The sequence below is a fragment of the Salvelinus alpinus genome, chromosome 5, assembly GCF_045679555.1.
Source record: "Salvelinus alpinus chromosome 5, SLU_Salpinus.1, whole genome shotgun sequence".
In the NCBI taxonomy this organism is placed as follows: domain Eukaryota; kingdom Metazoa; phylum Chordata; class Actinopteri; order Salmoniformes; family Salmonidae; genus Salvelinus; species Salvelinus alpinus.
The window spans coordinates 74,822,545-74,845,088 of NC_092090.1; the positions used below are offsets into that span (position 1 = coordinate 74,822,545).

General features: G+C 41.8%; 1 protein-coding gene across 1 annotated transcript in view; it reads left to right on the forward strand.

Moving 5' to 3' along the window:
• The window catches only part of LOC139576781 (glycerol-3-phosphate acyltransferase 4), a 42,953-nt gene that overhangs the window by 189 nt on the left and 20,220 nt on the right, over nucleotides 1-22,544 (forward strand). The window contains exons 2-4 of the mRNA XM_071403233.1: nucleotides 4,254-4,940; nucleotides 13,671-13,740; nucleotides 13,849-14,149. Coding sequence (XP_071259334.1) covers nucleotides 4,767-4,940; nucleotides 13,671-13,740; nucleotides 13,849-14,149 — 545 coding nt within the window. The 5' untranslated portion in view covers nucleotides 4,254-4,766. The remainder of the gene's footprint in view (nucleotides 1-4,253; nucleotides 4,941-13,670; nucleotides 13,741-13,848; nucleotides 14,150-22,544) is intronic.

The window sequence follows — 22,544 nt, forward strand, 5'->3', positions numbered from 1 at the left end:
AGTATATTCATGTAACTAAAAACGTTTCAGTTAATTGTTCGTATCGTGTCAACGTCGTCTTCCATTATAGAAAGCTAACGTTAGCTAGCTAGCACTCAAAACCCGACAGTTTAATACTAGCCTAGCTAGTTGGCTTGCCAGCTAGTAGTGTGATGTTGATATATGGGGATGGATGCATGAATCGTGACACATTACTGTAGCTAGCAACTCTGTAAAATCTTAAAGCCTATCTGATACTAATGACATAATTTTTTTGTTAAATGTACCTGCATCATTTTATCGATTATCATACGGTACAATAGCCCTCTATTTCTACACCCAAAATAATGTAATTATACTGTAAATAGCCAGCCAGCCTAGCTAGCTATCTAGCTTTCCTGGCTAGCTATAACACCAGAAACGGCTGGTTAGCTGTACGTTAGTCTGATTTGATCTGGCTGTGTAATACACAATTAATTGGTATGTAACTACAGCCTGAAACGAATACCTGTAAAATCGTGTAAATATTCATACAAGCCATAATGTTAAATACAATTACATTTAAACTTACTATATCGGTTGTCTGTGCGGTTTGTCTGAAATTTCAAACAATATCCACAGGAAAGTAAACTTTTAGAGAGCATATAGGTATATGGTTCGGTTAGGCACTGAGGTAAAATTTGTTTTATATTTGGATATTCGGTACTCTCTCTTCGACAGCTATTGAACCAAGCATGACAATGAACATTTTATATTCGGAATCGGGGGAGAATGGAGAACAATCTACACATTTTTTATGTCCATTTAAAAAAAAAAATCGGATTTCAAACTTTATTAAAGGTGCACTATGCAGAAGTCGCTCCTCCATTACCTGGTTCCTAGAATTCTAATAGTTTGCCTAATTTCAGTTTGTGACGAAACAAGCAAGTATAGTGTAGATAATCATTGTACCATTTAAACCATTGTGAAATATATTTTCCATAAACAAAAATATTTTATTTTCAGCTGTTTGAATCTAGTGTACAAAACTGGAAGTAGAAGACGCAAAAACAAAACTTAAGAACAGGAAGCATAGAACCTTGCACATAGAACATATCTACCACTTATTATGCTTGCGTTCAATGAGTGACTGATCTACCACACATTTCTATATGAATTTGGTCATGTTGCCCAAAGATGTACATATGGCAGTTTTTATTATTATAATTTTTTTCCAAAAAAGTGTAGATAGTTCTCCATCCTCCCCTGATTTAAAATATACTGTTTTCATTGTTATGGAATGCTTGGTTCAATAGTCATTGAGGAGATAACCAAATATACAATATAAAACACATTTTACCTAGGTGCAGAACCAAATTCACACTTAGTTACTGCGTTTTGCATTTGTAGGGCATTACACACGATACCCCGTAATGTGGTGGAATTTTGTTTTTCGAAATTTGTACAAATTAAGCTGAAATGTCTTGAGTCAATAAGTATTCAACCCCTTTGTTTATGGCAAGCCTAAATATGTTTAGGATAAAAAATGTGCTTAACAATTCACATAATACACTATATATACAAAAGTATGTGGATTCGGCTATTTCAGCCACACCTGTTGCTGACAGGTGTATAAAACTGAGCACACAGCCATGCAATCTCCATAGACAAACATTGGCAGTAGAATGTCCTTACTGAAGAGCTCAGTGACTTTCAACGTGGCACCGCAAGTGCTGTTATTGTGACGTGGAAATGTCTAGGAGCAACAACGGCACAGCTGCGGAGTGGTAGGCCACACAAGCTCACAGAATGGGACCACCGAGTATTGAAGTGCATAGCACGTAAAAATAGTCTGTCCTCGGTTGCAACACTCACTACTGAATTCCAAACTGCCTTTGGAAGCAACGTCAGAGTTTTATGGTGCTTTCAAAACAAATGGGAACTTGAAAAAATACAAGGTGAAATCATGACGTCAGTGATCTTTAGGTCGGAAAGTCGGAGCTCTACAGTCGTGTCCAAAACTTTTGAGAATGACACAAATATTAATTTTCACAAAGTCTGCTGCTTCAGTGTCTAGATATTTTTGTCAGATGTTACTATGGAATACTGAAGTATAATTACAAGCATTTCATAAGTGTCAAAGGCTTTTATATGCTTGGAGTTTGTCAGAATTTGTGGGTTTTTGTTTGTCCACCCGCCTCTTGAGGATTGACCACAAGTTCTCAATGGGATTAAGGTCTGGGGAGTTTCCTGGCCATGGACCCAAAATATCGATGTTTTGTTCCCCGAGCCACTTAGTTATCACTTTTGCCTTATGGCAAGGTTCTCCATCATGCTGGAAAAGGCATTGTTCTTCACCAAACTGTTCCTGGATGGTTGGGAGAAGTTGCTCTCGGAGGATGTGTTGGTACCATTCTTTATTCATGGCTGTGTTCTTAGGCAAAATTGTGAGTGAGCCCACTCCCTTGGCTGAGAAGCAACCCCACACGTGAATGATCTCAGGATGCTTTATTGTTGGCATGACACAGGACTAATGGTAGCGCTCACCTTGTCTTCTCCGGACAAGCTTTTTTCCGGATGCCCCAAACAATCAGAAAGGGGATTCATCAGAGAAAATGACTTTACCCCAGTCCTCAGCAGTCCAATCCCTGTACCTTTTTGCAGAATATCAGTCTGTCCCTTATGTTTTACCTGGAGAGAAGTGCCCTTCTTGACACCAGGCCATCCTCCAAACCATCCTCCTCACTCTGCGTGCAGATGCACTCACACCTGCCTGCTGCCATTCCTTAGCAAGCTCTGTACTGGTGGTGCCCCGATCCCGCAGCTGAATCAACTTTAGGAGACGGTCCTGCCGCTTGCTGGACTTTCTTGGGCGCCCTGAAGCCTTCTTCACAACAATTGAACCGCTTTCCTTGAAGTTCTTGATGATCCGATAAATGGTTGATTTAGGTGCAATCTTACAGCAATATCCTTGAAGCCCTTTTTGTGCAAAGCAATGATGACGGCACGTGTTTCCTTGCAGGTAACCATGGTTGACAGAGGAATAACAATGATTCCAAGCACCACCCTTCTTTTGAAGCTTCCAGTCTGTTATTCGAACTCAATCAGCATGACAGAGTGATCTCCAGCCTTGTCCTCGTCAACACTCACACCTGTGTTAACGAGAGAATCACTGACATGATGTCAGCTGGTCCTTTTGTGGCAGGGCTGAAATGCAGTGGAAATGTTTTTTGGGGATTCAGTTCATTTGCATGGCAAAGAGAGCCTTTGCAATTAATTGCAATTCATCTGATCACTCTTCATAACATTCTGGAGTATATGCAATTTGCGATCATTAAAACGGAGGCAGCAGACTTTGTGAAAATTAATATTTGTGTCATTCACAAAACTTTTGGCCACGACTGTAGAATGAGGCCTGTGTTCACGAGTTGGAATTCCGAGTTTGATGACTGTTCAAAAATAGCCCATTACTTATGTAAATAAGGTATTTCTGTTTTTAATTTTTAATACATTTGCAAAAATTTAGAAAATACTTTTTGCTTTGTCATTATGGGGTATTGTGTGTAGATTGATGAGGAAAACAAATAATTTAATCAATTTTAGAATAAGGCTGTATTGTAACAAAATGTGGAAAAAGACAAGGGGTCTGAATACTTTCCTTATGCACTGTTAAGAAGCAGAAGAAGTGAAAACAGCATCATTGTCATCAACATTGTTGCTTGTGCTGCATTGACCATGCAGACTGAATACAAGTGTCTCATGGTCAAGCAACAACAAATGCGCTCCTTGAGTGACGGGGCGCGGCTAGGTCTGTGTGGAAAGCGGCATGAAGAGGGAGAGCGGAGAGAGATGACTCAGGTAGCAGAGTAAACTATAAAAACAGACGCTACACACGGCGTATCACATTTAACAATCCAAACATTCAAATACCGTTATAGAAGGTAAAGTAAAAACCCAAACCGTTCTGTGCATCAATACCGGTTTACCGTAAAATACGGTATACCACCTAATCCTAGGCCAGAGGTATTCAACTTTTACCCTACGAGGTCCGGAGCCTGCTGGTTTTCTGTTCTACCTAATAATTAATTGCACACACCTGGTGTCCCAGGTCTAAATCAGTCACTGATTAGAGGGGAACAATAAACTCTCAACTCTGGCTTTGAGGTGCAGAGTTGAGTTGAAGGCCTAATATCTTTGGGACACCTGGGAGTTTTCAATGGTTGTAACCAGAGTCCTTTGCCTTTGTTAACAAACAGAGTAGACTAACCTTCCGTTTTTGTTTAAATTTCTTTCAGGTGCATGGGATGCTCAGCTGAAGAGACTTGCTACTTTTGGATCATTTCAACACAATATTCTCAATCCCTTTCAGGCTCCAAAAGCAAAGGCTTTTGTTCAATTTTGACACATTTTAAACAAATTTATGTTTTTTTTTTTTAGAGTAGTGCAGAATGGAATTGTTCTTTTTTGTTGAGTTCTTCTCCGTTTTTCATTGTCGACCAATGCACCACATTAAGTTTGAATGATAGGAAGCAAAAGAAAATAACTTGACTGGAAGGCCCAGTTGCTGTAACATATTTATAAAGCTGGGAGAGGCAGTAGCAAGATGCTGTCCTCTACAGCCATGGATTCACTGGCCAGTTGGAGGAGGAGTCTGGTCCCTCAGACGTCTTAATGAAGGCCCTGTTCTGGCTGAGAACTGAGACCAAGGTCCTAAAAGGCTAACAAGTGAGGCACTGTCCTCTCCTGCTGTTGGCTAGCCTTTATATTCTGTGTAGTAGGATCCCCACATTTCCCCCTAAAGCCTCAAGATGGGCCTGTTCTTAGACTTCAACCCCTTTGATAACCTGCTGTGCATTCTCCTGGGCATCTCCTTCACGGTGTGGTTCACCCTACTGCTGGTCTTCATCATCGTGCCTGCCATCTTTGGAGTGTCCTTTGGCATTCGACAGCTCTACATGAAAACACTACTGAAGATCTTTGAGGTGAGTGTGAACCACTTGACTGTTTGCAGGGGTTCATTGATGTTATCAGTTTCTGGTCAGAGAGGACATCACATCTGACATTTGCACACGTATGATTAATATGAATGATCAATAATGGATGCTAGGCATATACATTTCACACAACATTTATGACTGAAGTAGACTTGAGTGGAGTGCATGGATTATGCTCACCGTGCAGTGATGTGGCAGTTCCCTGTGTGAACGTGCACTTGACCTAAACTGGGGCTTAGGAATGGGAATGCAGTTTTGTGTAGGTCATGCGCTCCCTCCCTACCTCCAATCCCTAACCTCCTACATCAAAGCTCCATTGTGTGAGTTCAGTTCAGGTCTGTATTTTCACTGTGCTTCATTTCCTTCCCATGAAGTCTTGCCAAACCCTTATGTTGTCACAGGGAGGCTGAGGCAGAACATGTGGTGTACACTTTATATAATGAGTGTGTAATAGCACACAAGAATAATCACTGACTCAACAATGTCATGCTTGTCAATATAATGGGCTACTGCCAAAAGAGTAAGGTTTTGGGTAAATCCATTTGAATTCCATCTGTTTTCGACAGCACCCATTTTGATTTGTACGAAACCTTCCATACATATTTTCCCATTGTATAAGTGTTCAGAAAGTTACTTTTTGGACCTGAATGCCAAAACATTTGAGAGATAAAGATGCTCAAAGTTTACCATGAGACATGTCTAAATCACTGGAAAATATAAACGATTGAGATTTATATAAATTAAAAGCTTATGAACAGGGTTGTCAAACTACTTTATAAAATGGTGCAAAAATAAACGTGTAAACTCATATTCATATTCACATACAGTGGGGAGAACAAGTATTTGATACACTGCCGATTTTGCAGGTTTTCCTACTTACAAAGCATGTAGAGGTCTGTCATTTTTATCATAGGTACACTTCAACTGTGAGAGACGGAATCTAAAACAAAAATCCAGAAAATCACATTGTATGATTTTTAAGTAATTCATTTTTTATTTTATTGCATGACATAAGTATTTGATACATCAGAAAAGCAGAACTTAATATTTGGTACAGAAACCTTTGTTTGCAATTACAGAGATCATACGTTTCCTGTAGTTCTTGACCAGGTTTACACACACTGCAGCAGGGATTTTGGCCCACTCCTCCATACAGACCTTCTCCAGATCCTTCAGGTTTCGGGGCTGTCGCTGGGCAATACGGACTTTCAGCTCCCTCCAAAGATTTTCTATTGGGTTCAGGTCTGGAGACTGGCTAGGCCACTCCAGGACCTTGAGATGCTTCTTACGGAGCCACTCCTTAGTTCCCCTGGCTATGTGTTTCGGGTTGTTGTCATGCTGGAAGACCCAGCCACGATCCATCTTCAATGCTCTTACTGAGGGAAGGAGGTTGTTGGCCAAGATCTCGCGATACATGGCCCCATCCATCCTCCCCTCAATAGGGTGCAGTCGTTCTGTCCCCTTTGCAGAAAAGCATCCCCAAAGAATGATGTTTCCACCTCCATGCTTCACGGTTGGGATGGTGTTCTTGGGGTTGTACTCATCCTTCTTCTTCCTCCAAACACGGCGAGTGAAGTTTAGACCAAAAAGCTCAATTTTTGTCTCATCAGACCACATGACCTTCTCCCATTCCTCCTCTGGATCATCCAGATGGTCATTGGCAAACTTCAGACGGGCCTGGACATGCGCTGGCTTGAGCAGGGGGACCTTGCGTGCGCTGCAGGATTTTAATCCATGACGGCGTAGTGTGTTACTAATGGTTTTCTTTGAGACTGTGGTCCCAGCTCTCTTCAGGTCATTGACCAGGTCCTGCCGTGTAGTTCTGGGCTGATCCCTCACCTTCCTCATGATCATTGATGCCCCACGAGGTGAGATCTTGCATGGAGCCCCAGACCGAGGGTGATTGACCGTCATCTTGAACTTCTTCCATTTTCTAATAATTGCGCCAACAGTTGTTGCCTTCTCACCAAGCTGCTTGCCTATTGTCCTGTAGCCCATCCCAGCCTTGTGCAGGTCTAAAATTTTATCCCTGATGTCCTTACACAGCTCTCTGGTCTTGGCCATTGTGGAGAGCTTGGAGTCTGTTTGATTGAGTGTGTGGACAGGTGTCTTTTATACAGGTAACGAGTTCAAACAGGTGCAGTTAATACAGGTAATGATTGGAGAACAGGAGGGCTTCTTAAAGAAAAACTAACAGGTCTGTGAGAGCCGGAATTCTTACTGGTTGGTAGGTGATCAAATACTTATGTCATGCAATAAAATGCAAATTAATTACTTAAAAATCATACAATGTGATTTTCTGGATTTTTGTTTTAGATTCCATCTCTCACAGTTGAAGTGTACCTATGATAAAAATGACAGACCTCTACATGCTTTGTAAGTAGGAAAACCTGCAAAATCGGCAGTGTATCAAATACTTGTTCTCCCCACTGTATGTTGTAGCTTAGACCCTATTTTACATAATCTGTTTTTCTGTTGTGCCAACCATTTCTTTAGACACAACATGCTCTTGGAATACAGGGTGGGTGTCATGTTTTGGCTGATAAATGTACTAAAATGGAATTCAATTGAAAGTTCAACTTTCAAATGGTAACTCTAAGATGGTTAGAGGTCCACACATCAGAGAATGTTGACTTGAATGGGATATATGTTGTTGAAATTATACCTCAATCCTCCTTGGGAAACATATTGAAATGTAGATAATAGAAAAAATGGTCATGTCTAAAGTTGACATTTGACGGTGGATGGAATGGCGGCCATCTTTGTGGTAGTCAATTCAATTTACATTTCAATGATGTACCAGCTTAATTGCTGTGGTCTGAAGGAAAGGTTCATTTTATATATTATATTTCTATGAATGTAATGACATCCACCCTGTATTGGTCGTTATCAATAAAACGTCACAATAAGGTGCAGAGCATTCAATTTGCCTGCAGGGCGGCAAGGAGACCCCCAGGTTCCACTAAAACGATTGACAACTGCATGCCGTTTTCAAGGGATTGTTAAATAAATATTAACTATTTGGTTGTAATATCATCACCTCTTGAGGAGCTTATTCAGAACTACAAATTTCCGATTTTTTCATGCAAAACAATTGCGCACATTTAGCTCTATCAGAGTTATAGCCCACAGCAAGTAACTGCATTATTTTTATGATCAGTAAAAAACAATTGATCATGTTATTTCAGATATGTGAGGATAGCCTAAAAAAAACTATTTTATTTAGGAACTCAGTCTAGGTCTCAAATTACTGTTGAGAGTTAGAATAGTAAAATACACAATGTGAAATTTCGAAACGTATACTACATAGTCAAACATATGTGGACACCTGCTCATCGAACATCTCAGTCCAAAATCATGGGCATTAATATGGAGTACTATAACAGCCTCCACTCTTCTAGGAAGGCTTTCCACTAGATTTAGGAACATTGCTGCTGGGTCTTGCTTCCATTCAGCCACAAGAGCATTAGTGAGGTTGGGTACTGATGTTGTGCGATTATGCCTGGCTTGCAGTCAGCCTTCCAATTCATCCCAAAGGTGTTCGATGGGGTTGAGGTAAGGGCTCTGTGCAGGCCAGTCAAGTTCTTCCACACCGATCTCGACAAATCATTTCTGTATGGACCTCGCTTTGTGCACGTGGGCATTTTCATGCTGAAACAGAAAAGGGCCTTCCCCAAACTTCCCCAACAAAGTTGGAAGCAGAGAATCGTCTGGAATGTCATTGTATGCTGTAGCGTTAAGATTTCCCTTCACTGGAACTAATGGGCCTAGCCCGAACCATGAAAAACAGTTAGTTACTCTCACTCAGATATCAATAACATGACATAAGTCATGGCAAAATGTGTAGAATTGCAGGAAATTTGCTGTAAAACTGCAACAAATTTAGTTTTTCTGAAATGCAAACATTTGTTTACTTTTTGTTAATGCAATCCTGTTAACAGATCCCTCTGTACATATTAAATTATAGTTTTAATATTATAGTTTTGTATCCAAATATTGTTTGATTTGCTTGCCATCTACAGTGGTGATGACTGTAGTCCGACTGACAACTTTACCTGGACGAGGACTGTCCAAGCTCTTTCCAAAAGCCTAATCTCTGACTAAGTAAGCTAAATGACACATGTTGTTTGCTTAGCTAGCTAGCTACATGCCAAATGGATAGAATACCCAGCTTCATGTATCTGAAAATACATTGATGTTTACTGATCATGAAAAGCAGGCAGTTACTTGCTGTACAAGAATGTTGCTACAACCGCAATAACATCTGCTAAAAATGTGTATGTGACCAATAACATGTGTATGTGACCAATAAAATGTGTATGTGACCAATAAAATGTGTATGTGACCAATAACATGTGTATGTGACCAATAAAATGTGAATGTGACCAATAGCATGTGTATGTGACCAATAAAATGTGTATGTGACCAATAAAATGTGAATGTGACCAATAGCATGTGTATGTGACCAATAACATGTGTATGTGACCAATAAAATGTGTATGTGACCAATAGCATGTGTATGTGACCAATAACATGTGTATGTGACCAATAACATGTGTATGTGACCAATAACATATGTATTTGACCAATACAATGTGTATGTGACCAATAAAATGTGATTTGTATAACTCTGATAGAACTTAATGTTGACTAATCGTTCTGACTATCCTGATGATATTAAAAACCAAATATTTATAATATTTAACAATCCCTTGAAAATGGCACGTAGTTCTCAATGGTTTTAGCGGAGCTGGGGGTCTCCATGCCCCCCCAGCAGCCAAATTGAACGCTCTGCACCGTATTGTGAAGTTTTTTTGATATCGACCTATTCAAGAGCATGTTTTGTCTCAACCTATGGCCGCCACAACACAAACACCTTAGAAAATGTAAGGTCTAAGCTACAACATATGTGAATCTGATAATTGACGTTAAAGGGAAACAGTCAAAAAGTGATTGAATTCAAATGGATTTACCCGTTTTAAATTCTTATGTCAATCTCTATGTGACTCATATTTAAAAAGAATAGTGTCGAGACTGGATCAAAAAATATGGTCAAAGGAAACCTTCTCTAGCCCATGTTTACATAAATCCAATTATTTTTAACTTTAGCAGTACATCTAAGAAGAATCAAGTTAGCTACCTAGATAATGTTTAGCTAGTGATAGTGATCAAAGATGATCTATATGCTGACAATATACTGACCACTCAGTATATTGTCAATGGGAATAAATGTCCACAAAAGCGGAAGGCAGGCGGGATCAGGCGAGACATTCTAGATGTTCGATCGAGTTCAAGTCCGGGCTCTGGTGAGCAGTACACTTGTAAAAAAGATTACATAAAACACTGTTATATACATACAGTATGTACAACAGCTAGCCATATCTATACCACAATGCAGTTGTGAGCATACTAGGAATTTTATATTGTACTACAACGTCAGTGTAACTGAATATGGATGTTGTGTTGGTTGAATGTTCAAGGCAGGTTCCAGAATGTTCTTCAGCTGGTGAATTTTTTTGTGTGTTTGGTATTAATGGCAGCTGGTTTAGCAGGCGTTGGCGATGTTGGCAGAGATGTTGGGTTTTGGGGGCAGTGACTCTGGCTTCTTGTAGACAACAGACTTGTCCTTTCTGCGCTCCACAGCCAGGTGGACAATCCTCTCGTACACTTTTTTCATCACCCACTGCGTCGAACTCTTGCAGATGATTTATTTGTACGCGCATTAGCTAAATGTAGCCTGCAAGACAATAACACAGCTAGCTAAACATTCTAGCAAGTAACGTTAGCATATCAAACATGAACATTTACACCTCTCATACGAATATAAAAGTATAGTTTCAGCTAATTAAAATGACCTTAAAACAAATTACTGTATGAATGTTGGGCTCAACGAAACAACTCTGTTTACACTGCCCTGCTTAGAGGGGGGCAACTGTCGGGCGAGTGTTGCGTGCAACCTCCGAAGGTAGCGTTCAAGATGTGAGAAATACGCAAGTTAACATTGCAGTAATGTCTCTCGACAATCGATACCTCTCGAGAATCTCTAAAGAATTATCTTTAATTCTTGTCAATGAAAATAGACCCTTAGGCATGAAGTTTACTTTGTAGGATCTGTGCTTCTGACCCTACTTGATCAACCATTCTGTCCTTGTTTAGCCTACTGATGGTTAAAAAGCGTCTCTCAATATGATGAATCTGAAGTTTCAATGGTTGGTGGGAGCCTAGCTGCCTGGTCACATCTCACTAGTGAGCCCTTGCCAAAACTGAACTAGAGCTGAAACCAGAGAAGGTTATCACCCTCTTTCTTCCTTTCCTTTCTTAAGTGTCGAAAGTAAGCCTGTCAGCAGTTTCCAGCGAACCCCTTTGAGAGAGAATTCTAGTGCCAAAAAGAAATGGTCCGGAGGGAGATGGCAGGGGCTTGACATATGAGAGCTTTTCAGCTCGCAGTAGTGCCTAGTCTAGTCAACCAGCATTTTTATGGTAGAAGTAAAGGGTTAAAATGACAGATTGTTGGAAACTAGGTGATTATATGACAGGTTATATTTCACTTGGTTTCTGCAAATACAAGACCTTGGTATTGCTTAAATGATTAAAGTCTCCAACATGTGGAAATCACATCCTGTGCTGCTGGTAACTTGAGTCACGAATGTAACCTCATAACCGGTATATGTGCATGTAGCGGCCTATGTGTGAGCTGGGCTCTGGGAATCGTCTTGCTATCCAGGGCAGGGTCTCCAACTGGCAGCCAGCGGGTGTTTTATTTGGCCCCCCAAAAAAACTTTTATTATATTATTATTATTTTTGGGGGACATAAAAGCCTTTAAACACCAGGAAATCAGCTCCAAATGATTTTAATTTAAGAAATCTGTTCCCAAGTATTCCCATACATAATAGAGAGACACATGATCGTATACAAATGTAAGCAAGGTTTGAAAATATTATTTATGTTTGGGCTTCTTGCGGTCAATTTGTAGTCTACAAATGATTTATAATGAAGTTCCGGACCCCGACTATCCGCTCCAGAAAAAATTGTCCCGCGGCTGATTCTAGTTGATGATCTCTGATCTAGGGTAAGGACAGGAACTTTCTCTCCATGCTTAGTATACCAGATCTCATGCAGAGAAGGGTAATCTCGCAAAGATATACCTGGCTCTCTTTTATACCAGACTGATGACATAGCACTTTCTGTTCAGCAACTGCAGAGTAGAGAATGGACAAGGGAGCTTGGAACTCAATCTAACCTATGCAGTGAGTATATAGAGGTATCAAACACCAGCAATGTTTTTGCATAATCATAATCATGTGCTACCACACCCCTCTGCCGTAATTGATGTGTTGGCCTTGCTTTTCCTTGTTCCAGTTTACTGACTCAACAGGATTGCTATGCTCCTCCTTTACTAGCCTACACCCAAGCAAACACATTGGTGTTCCTATAAGCTGCCCTTTAGTCTTATGATTCACATGTCATGGTATTTGGATGTCAGTAAGGATTTTGTTGTACCCAACTGTAAAATCTCCCCTCGGTGAACAGTGTTCTTTCAAAAGGCGTAACGGTCAGTTTCAGTTTCTAAAGAGAACTGTGTCCGTCTGTAGCGCTGTTGACATTGGCAATGCACCACGTAGTAGCAAAGATGCTTTGCATCTACCTCTGTTCAAGTGATCTTCTCCACAGGTGCTCCACAGGTCAGTCTAGTAAATGTCCAGTCCTGTCAGAGGAATGTTGTGCAGCAGTTGATCAGATGAACCTCAACTACTGGCAAGACCAGTTGCCTGGTAAAGCCTTTTAGAATGTGAACACCTTATTTTCTTAGCATTTTTGTTAGCTAGGTTCCCTGAGCTACTTCCATTAGCCATTTGGCTCTCAGAACTGTATTGGAATATCATGGATGTATAAGATGGATGCTTGAGCAGATTGGAATGTTCTGGCAGCAGAATTCTGTCTGTCTGTCTTAGTGAACATCAGGATCTTATAAAGATGTAATGTGTTGTGTGAACTTGCTTAGTGCCTGGGGTTGAGTGAAGGTTGAGAACAGCAGATCCCCTCCCACTTCATCCTTCCTGTTTTGCCTGTTATTGCTAAGGCATGGGGAACACTCTGTTCTTTTCCAGCCTCTTACTAGATGAGCATTTGTCTAGGTGTGCACATACAGATACAGTTTTCACATCTGCAGTGTGTTCAGCTTAGGTGACTGTTCTTTTAGGCCTACATAAAACAAACAACTACTATGTGAATGCATGTAAAAATGGAAAATAAAATATTACAATCTAATCATTCTAATGATTTCTGTGGAGACAGACTCCCCTCACAATATCTGTCTGCCCTGGAGTTGTAACACCGACTAATATCAATACCTTATCACCATAGTAGCGTTAACAGATTTGATGTTCTACTGTTTCAGGTTCTGAAATATAGGCCTTTTGAAAATGGCACTTGTTGAGATAATGTCTGCAATTTATTGCAAGTCTTTATGAACTCAAGTGTTGTGGATAAAAGACAATGGACATATCTATATAGGCCTAGCTGTCATTTTATTATCTAATCTATCAAACCGACATATCATATCTGTAATAAGGCATGAAGCTGTTTGTCATTTTATGACATTTTATTTGGTCAGTCTATTGTTTAGAAATGGATTATTGTCTGAATGAGCCAGAAAGTTTTTTTTCTCTACAAAATGTAAGCTAATATCTGTCTACTTTAAATGACTCTGCTTGTAGTGGGCCACACATAGGATTGAAAGAGGAGCCAAGGACAACAACCATCTCTTGTACAAGCCTTACTCTAATGGTGAGTGACGGGCTCTGTGTATGAGTGTGTTGTTGTTGTTAATGAGTGTGTCTGATGGGTAAATTGGTAGTGGTTAACCATTTCCCGTGTCTCCCTGGTGCATTGCAGCCATCATCGCCAAGGAGCCCACCTCCCTGGAGGAGGAGATCAAGGAGATCCGGCGCAGTGGCAGTAACCGGGACCTGGACCATGCCTCCGAGTTTGAGATGTCCGACATCTTCTACTTCTGCCGGCAAGGAGTTGAGAGCATCATGGACGACGAGGTGACCAAGAGGTTTTCTGCTGAGGAGCTGGAGTCATGGAACCTGCTGACCCGTAGCAACTACAACTTCCAGCACATCAGTCTGAGGCTGACTGTCCTGTGGGGGCTGGGGGTGGTGATCCGCTACGGCTTCCTTCTGCCTCTCAGGTAAGACCGGGTCAAGGTTAGGGGAAGGGATCAGATGTGGTGCTGGTTGGTTCAGTAATAGCACTCTCTGTTTTCTGACATGTGTAAACAAAGATGGACAGGCTGACCTCAGACACCTCTCCTTGTTTCTCCTAGAGAACATATGACACACTCTTATTATATCATGGGAATTCATTGTAATCTATGTACAGTGCATTCGGGAAGTATTCAGACCCCTTGACTTTTTCCACATTTTGTTACGTTACATCCTTGGTTAAATGTTTTTTTCCCCTCATCAATCTACACACAATACCCCATAATGACAGAGCAAAAACAGGTTTTTAGAAATGTTTGCAGATTTATCAAAAATTTTAAACAGAAATACCATATTTGTGACCGACCGGATCGATTCGGTTTTATTCAGCAAAATTTGAAATAGTGTTTTTTACATTGGATAAAAGTAGAGACTCAGAGCTAGAAAATGGTATGTCATACACTATAGTTGAGAAACAATGGGAAAGTAATTCTGCTTTGAAAGTTGATAAACTTGTAACCTCACTTTTGAGAAAATGGCCCTGGAATGTTTTGGTATCTACAGGAGAGCTCTTCTTTGTCTACACCCATTCAGCATCGTTCACACCCTCTTAAACGCTTTAGCCCCACCCATCTCTTTTAGGATTCACATATGAGGCTATGTGTTAAACAACCAAAGACTTCAAGACACCTAGGTTGGTTTATACTACGGGTGTGTTCATAAATTTAATCTGGAGTGCCAGTGTGCTCTGGGCTTTCGTAAACTCAAAGTGTTGTCGGATTCGCCGTTCGTAAATTCCGAGCATTTCGCTCTTGGAGCGTCCAGAGCGCACACTGGATGCTCTTGCTGAAAAGTAGGGTTGATCCGAGCGTTCTGACCTAACAGCAACAGTCAAGCATCCAAGCTAACTGGCTAATGTTGGCTAGCTTGCTAGATACAAATCAGAGAACAGCTCACTCTGACCATTTTATTCGCCCTAGCAGAGCTGTTTAGGCTGTTTTTATGTTATCCAGAGCATTGGTGACTGCAACTGTGCTGCTGGCAACAATTTAATTATGCTTATATATATTTTTTTAAGTACCCCTTTTTCTCCACAATTTCGTGGTATCCAGTTGGTAGTTACAGTCTTGTCTCATCGACAATCGTACAGACTCGGGAGAGGCGAAGGTCGAGAGCCGTGCGTTCCCCGAAACACAACCCAACCAAGCCGCACTGCTTCTTGACACAATGCCCACTTAACCCGAAAGCCAGCCGCACCAATGTGTCGGATGAAACACCGTACACCTGGCGACCATGTCAGCGTGCACTGCGCCCGGCCCGCCACAGGAGTTGCTCGTGCGCGATGGGACAAGGACATCCCTGCTGGACAAACCCTCCCCTAACCCGAACGACACTGGGCCAATTGTGCACCGCCTCATGGGTCTCCCGCGACACAGCCCGGGATCGAACCCGGTCTGTATTGACGCCTCAAGTACTGCGATGCAGTGCCGTAGACCGCTGCACCACTCGGGAGGCTTGCCTGGTGGTTTTAATTAAAGTAACTGATTGGGGAGAGTCCTACCTGCCGCCCCATGGGTCTCCTGGTCGCGACAGAGCCTGGACTCGAACCCAGAATCTCTAGTGGCACAGCCTTAGACCACTGCGCCACTCGTGAGGCCCCCTAATTACGCTTTTTTTGCCAACGTTTACTGACACAGGCCATATTCAACCGGTATTGAGCATTTGTAAATGTGTCAGATATTCTGCGCTCGGGCACACTCAGACTAGAGTGCTCTGAAATCGGAGTAGATAGCCAGAACTAATTTACCAGCTACGTCTATCGACAGTTGTCGCAGTGACATCATAAACATTCTATTGAAATAGTTACTAGCATAGTGGAGTTTTTTGTTTAGACATGTAGCTGACTAGCTAAACAATGAACCATAATTCCAACTCATAACGTTACTACCCTGCATGAATCTGCAGGTAGCTAACCAACCAGGTTCAATGTTAGTAGCTAACATTAGACTATAACTAGCAATGCAAATGGTTCTGCGATAAGAATAATATTACTAAACAGATCATACAAGTAACGTTAGCTAGCTAAACAGCCAGCTAACATTAGCTAGCTAGCTAACAGTACACTTTAACTTGAAATTAAAACGACTTTCTGACAAAATTAGAAATGTGTAATATCAGAAAATGGAGCTAGCTACATCGATGGACGCTTCTCCCTCTGTCACGGATGCCATGGTTGCCCTTAGTTTGAAGATGTAATCGGGAGACAGGTGTTTTATACAACAGCCTTCTGGGTGTTCTCTTTTCGATTCTGTCTACATATTTGCAATCAAACGCCAGAATTTTCTCAGTTTCCTTAGCTATCATACTCTAATTCCATTGATTTCCAAACTCGGTCTTCCAGAAAGTGGAGAGCAAAACTTATGCAGTTCTACTATCTTTCAAAAAAGCAGTGTAAGAAAGGATGATCTACACGTACTGACCAGCTCATATTATAAACAGAAGCGTGCTACATGGGAGACCAATCCAAGCTAATCTCTCGGCATGACCAGACCACTCATTATCCCAGCCAATCATGGCTAGCGGTAATGTTTCTGTCTTTTTCCATGGCTAAACAAGCTAGGCTCGTAATTTAACCATTTTATTCATATTTACAGATGGCATACACGTTTGTTATTAAGGCACATGAAGGTTCACATGTTCCAGAAGGCATTTCTGCCATTACGTTCAAATGGTGCTCCTGTGATGTGGTGACGCCGACATATGCCTAGTTTCCTGAAACTAGTCACATTTACCTAAATATTCAGACCCTTTGCTATGAAATTCGAAATTGAGCTCACGTGCATTCTGTTGCCATTTATCAACCTTGAGATGTTTCTACATCTTGATTAGGGCCCACCTGTGGTAAATTCAGTTGATTGGACATGATTTGGAAAGGCTGACACCTATCTATGTCAGGTCCCACAGTTGACAGTGCATGTCAGAGCAAAAACAAAGCCATGGGGTTGAAGGAATTGTATGTAGAGCCCCGAGACAGGATTGTGTCGAGACACAAATCTGGTGAAGGGTACCAAAACATTTCTGCAGCATTGAAGGTCCCCAAGAACACAGTGGCCTCCATCATTCTTAAATTGAAAAGGTTTGGATCCACCAAGACTTCCTAGAGCTGGCCGCTCGGCCAAACTGAGCAATCGGGGGAGAAGGGCCTTGGTCAGGGAGTTGACCAAGGACCCGATGGTCACTCTGACAGAGCTCCAGAGTTCCTCTGTGGAGATGGGAGAGCCTTCCAGAAGGACAACCATCTCTGCAGCACTCCACAAATCAGGTGAGGGAAAGATGAATGGTGCAAAGTACAGAGAGATCCTTGATGAAATCCTGCTCCAGAAGACTCAGGACCTCAGACTGGGGGTGAAGGTTCACCTTCCAACAGGACAACGACCCTAGGCGCACAGCCAAGACAATGCAGGAATGGCTTTGGGACAAGTCTCTGAATGTCCTTGAGTGGCCCAGCCAGAGCCCGGACTTGAACCCGATCAGACATCTCTGGAGAGACCTGAAAATAGCTGTGCAGAGCTTGCGAGGATCTGTAGAGAAGAATGGGAGGAACACCTCAAATACAGGTATGCCAAGCTTGTAGCGTCAAGAAGACTCAAGGCTGTAATCACTGCCAAAGGTGCTTCAACAAAGTACTGAGAGAAATGTCTGAATACTTATGTAAATGTGATATTTCAGTAAAAAAAAAATTATGTGTTAAAATGTCTAAACCTGTTTTTGCTTTGTCATCATGGGATATTGTGTGTAGATTGATGAGGGGGGAAAACTATTTAATCCATTTCAGAATAAGGCTGTAACGTAACAAAATGTGCAAGAAGTCAAGGGGTCTGAATACTTTCTGAATGCACTGTATGTACGTTTTCACTGCGTTCAGCTGAGAGGAAGCCATCACTTTCCATTAAGTATGGAGATATCCCCCCCAGGGCCAGGAGTGAGAGAGTTTGCTGGGCAGACAAAAGGGCAGTGACCCAGGACTAAACCAGTCTGGCCTAAATCCAATCACCCATGAGCCAGCCAGGCCACCATTGTAGACCCAGATACACAGTCTCCCTCTATAGGCTACTAATAAGCCCCTGCTGCACACAGAGACTGACCTGATGCACTTGGCCTCGCTGTCCCATGTTTGCAGTTGCAAGAAGTGAACATAGAGAGAAAAATCTCTTTCCCATAAACAGCTGTTTTATCTGAAAACGATAAGCAACTTTCATTCTGATAGTATTTGTTCCAGATACAGCCACTAAGGGTTTGTTCTCATTGATGAGAATTAAGAAGAATTTTGATAGGTAGCGATTCTCAAGAGACATGTAAACTTCGGTATTTCTCACTACTTCTAGAGGTCTCATCCAACAGTTGACTCGCTGTAAGCAGGGCAGTATCAACAGAATTGTCTCGTTAAGACCAACATTCATACAGTACAAATACTAATAGCAGAGCAATGTTTTTGAAACAGCAGAAATGTATAGACATTTTCATTATATTTGAGACTTGTTTTATTGAGTTTTCACCTGAATCTGCACTAACAGCCTCTTACATTCTAAAAATGTTGCTGTATCTGTAAGAAAAGGGAAGCACAACTGTGTTTTTCCCCCATTTGGGTGCTCAAGGAAGGAAGTATGCAGCAAGACGCTGAGCACCAGGGGAATTATCAACGTTTTCAAATCAAAATCAACGTTTATTTGTTGCGTACATGTCACGCCCTGACCATAGATTGCTTTGTATGTTTCTATTTTTTATTTGGTCAGGGTGTGATGTGGGTGGGCATTCTATGTTTTGTTCTATGTTTTGTATTTCTGTGTTTGGCCTGGTATGGTTCCCAATCAGAGGCAGCTGTCTATCGTTGTCTCTGATTGAGAACCATACTTAGGTAGCCTGTTTTCCCACTGTTAGTTGTGGGTGGTTATTTTCTGTTTAGTGTTTGTTGCACCTTTCAGAACTGTTCGTTGGTCGTTTTGTTGTTTATGTTCGCGTGTTCATCTTTATTAAAAGTATTATGGATACGTACCACGCTGCACTTTGGTCCTCCTCTCCTTCTCCCGACGACAATCGTTACAGTACACAGATTTGCGGATTTTTATCACAGGTGCAGCGAAATGCTTATGTTTCTAGCTCCAACAGTGCAGTAATATCTAGCAATACAATAACAATACACATATTCTCCAAAAAGTAAAAAAAAAAAAATGATTTTGAAATATCAGAACGAGCAATGTCAGAGTCCAGAATATAAATGTATATATAAATGGTGTGTATAGACAGTATATGAATAGAAAAGGTGTGTACAGCAATAGTTATATAAGATGAGTCATGAGACTAGAATACAGAATATACATATAAAGTGGGTAAAACAGTAGGTAATCATTTCTAAAGTGATCAGTGTTCAATGTCTATATACGTACATGGGGCAGCAGTCTCTTAAGGTGCAGGGCAGAGTACCGGGTGGTATCCGGCTAGTGATGGCTTTTCAACAGTCTGATTGCCTGAATATAGAAGCTGTTTTTCAGTGTCTCTGGCCCTTCTTTGATGTACCTGCCCGGTCTCCATCTGCTAGACAGTAGCATGGTGAACAGGCCATTGCTCGGGTGGCTGAGGTCCTTGATGATCTTCTTGGACGTCCTATGACACTGGGTGCTGTAGATGTCCTGGAGGCGGCGTGCCCCCGATGATGTGTTGGGAGAGCCATGCGGTTGCGGGTGGTGGAGTTGCCCTGCAAGGCAGTGATGTAACCCCTGGCACCACTCTGCCAAGGCACTAACCTCCTCCCTGTAGGCTGTCTCGTCATTGTTGGCTATTAGGCCTACCACTGTTGTGTCGTCAGCAACCTTGATGATGGAGTTGGAGTCGTGCGTTGTCACCCAGTCATCAGTGAACAGGGAGTACAGGAGGGAGCTGAGCGCACACTCCTGGGGGGCACCCGTGTTGGTATTCCTCTTGTCAAAGGTGGGATCGGGCAATTTTGCATTTACCTTATGGAATTACTTCCATATTGATAGCATTAAGCCTTGTTTGTTCGAATGTAACTTTAATACACTGAAACTGTACTTTTATATTCGTATGAGAGGGGTAAACGTTCAATATGCTAACGTTACTTGCTAGCATAGCTAGCTAGCAGTGTAGCTCGCAAGACAATAACATTTAGCTAATGCGTGTACAAACAAGAAAATAAACCCTTTAATTGTCTGCATATGCTTGTGAATTGTTGCATTATTCAAGAGCGTAATATGGTTTGGTTGCATTATTCAAGAGTGTAGCTAATATGTTTTAGAGCAGTTGCTCACGTAGTTTAATAATTTGCAAGCTTAGTGGCAACTGTGATGCTGATAATTACGGTACTTTTGAAGCTGCAGAGCAAGAATGTCACATTGCCAGACACAATGAAAGGTAAGGCAAAGATGTAATGTAAATTGAAAAGTTTCTGTACATATTATGTAAATTGAAATCTCGTCGCACTGCCTCTCCTTAAATGTACGTCAATGAGAATAGCCTCTAACTCTATAGCCTACTAGGCTACAGTTTGTCCCATATGAAAAGTGTTCAGATTGCATTGCAAAGTATCTGATCATAGTATCAAGTATTTTATGGCTTGACCATTGCCATGGAATTCCTGGTGATATCTCATAGGTGCCTCTTGTTCCCACGTTAGTTTGTAAGTTTAGTCACGGTGCGGACTACTGATGGCCTCTTTCTTTCATCTCACTGTTGTCATTTTGTGGTGAATCTCTAGAAAAATTTAGCTTTAGGCTAAGTAGCTTTGTCTAATGACTAATTACATGGCAATAGCTTTTCATTTAAGCCTCCTCAAAGCATGCCCAACAGCTGTCATCTGGCTATGGAGCGGGAAGAGGTAGAGGTGTCCTTTTACTTCTTTAGGACATCAGGGGTGAGTTCAGATTGTAATCTGGTTTATGCCTGGGGGGGCAGGTAGGGCTCTCCCCAAACAGTGACTTTAATTAAAACCACCAGGCAAGCCTCCCGAGTGGCGCAGCGGTCTACGGCACTGCATCGCAGTACTTGAGGCGCCAATACAGACCCGGGTTCGATCCCGGGCTGTGTCGCAACCGGGAGACCCATGAGGCGGTGCACAATTGTCCCAGTGTTATCCGGGTTAGGGGAGGGTTTGGCCGGCCGGGATGTCCTTGTTCCATCACGCTCTAGCGACTCCTGTGGCGGGCTGGGCGCATGCATGCTGACACAATGGCCAGTTTGTACGGTGTTTCCTCCGACACATTGGTGCGGCTGGCTTCCGGGTTAAGTGAGCAGTGTGCCAAGAAGCAGTGCGGCTTGGCAGGGTCGTGTTTCAGAGGACGCATGGCTCTCGACCATCTCCTCTCCCGAGTCCATACGGGCGTTGCAGCGATGGGACAAGACTGTAGGGGAGAAAAAGGGGTAAAGAAAATAAATAAACACCAGGCAGTGAGCCCCTACAACCACTTTAGATCAGTGTTCTGAGTCTGTTAGCCTCGATCACCTCCTGCTTACACACTCACCTTTCCTCACATGCGATATGGAGCTAATGAGCTCTGCTAAATCCATATCTGCACCTTCTCCTCCAGCCCAGCCGTGTGTAGTTGGGATTCACCTGGATTAGACTTGCTGCCTGCCTGCCAGCCAGTTTTACCACACATGCCCATATGGGCGCAGGATAACATGGTTCTTATTAATGAGAGTAGACTTCACTTGGGTAATCAATACATTTATGTGTATCCAGAGTAGAGGTTGACCGATTATGATTTTTCAACGCCGATACCGATTTTTGGAGAACCCAAAAAAAGCCGATACCGATTAATCGGCCGATTAAAAAAATAAAAAAATAAAAAAAGTATTTATTTATTTGTAATAATGACAATTACAACAATACTGAATGAACACTTTTATTTTAATTTAATATAATACATCAATCAAATCAATTTAGCCTCAAATAAATAATGAAACATGTTCAATTTGGTTTAAATAATGCAAAAACAAAGTGTTGGAGAAGAAAGTAAAGTTCCTTGCTCAGAACATGAGAACATATGAAAGCTGGTGGTTCCTTTTAACATGAGTCTTCAATATTCCCAGGTAAGAAGTTTTAGGTTGAGGTTATTATAGGACTATTTCTCTCTATACCATTTGTATTTCATATACCTTTGACTATTGAATGTTCTTATAGGCACTTTAGTATTGCCATTGTAACAGTATAGCTTCCGTCCCTCTCCTCGCCGCTACCTGGGCTCGAACCAGGAACACATCGACAACAGCCTGTCACGTCCTGACCTTAGTTCCTTTTTTATGTCTCTATTTTAGTTTGGTCAGGGCGTGAGTTGGGGTGGGCAGTCTATGTTCTTTTTCTATGTTGTT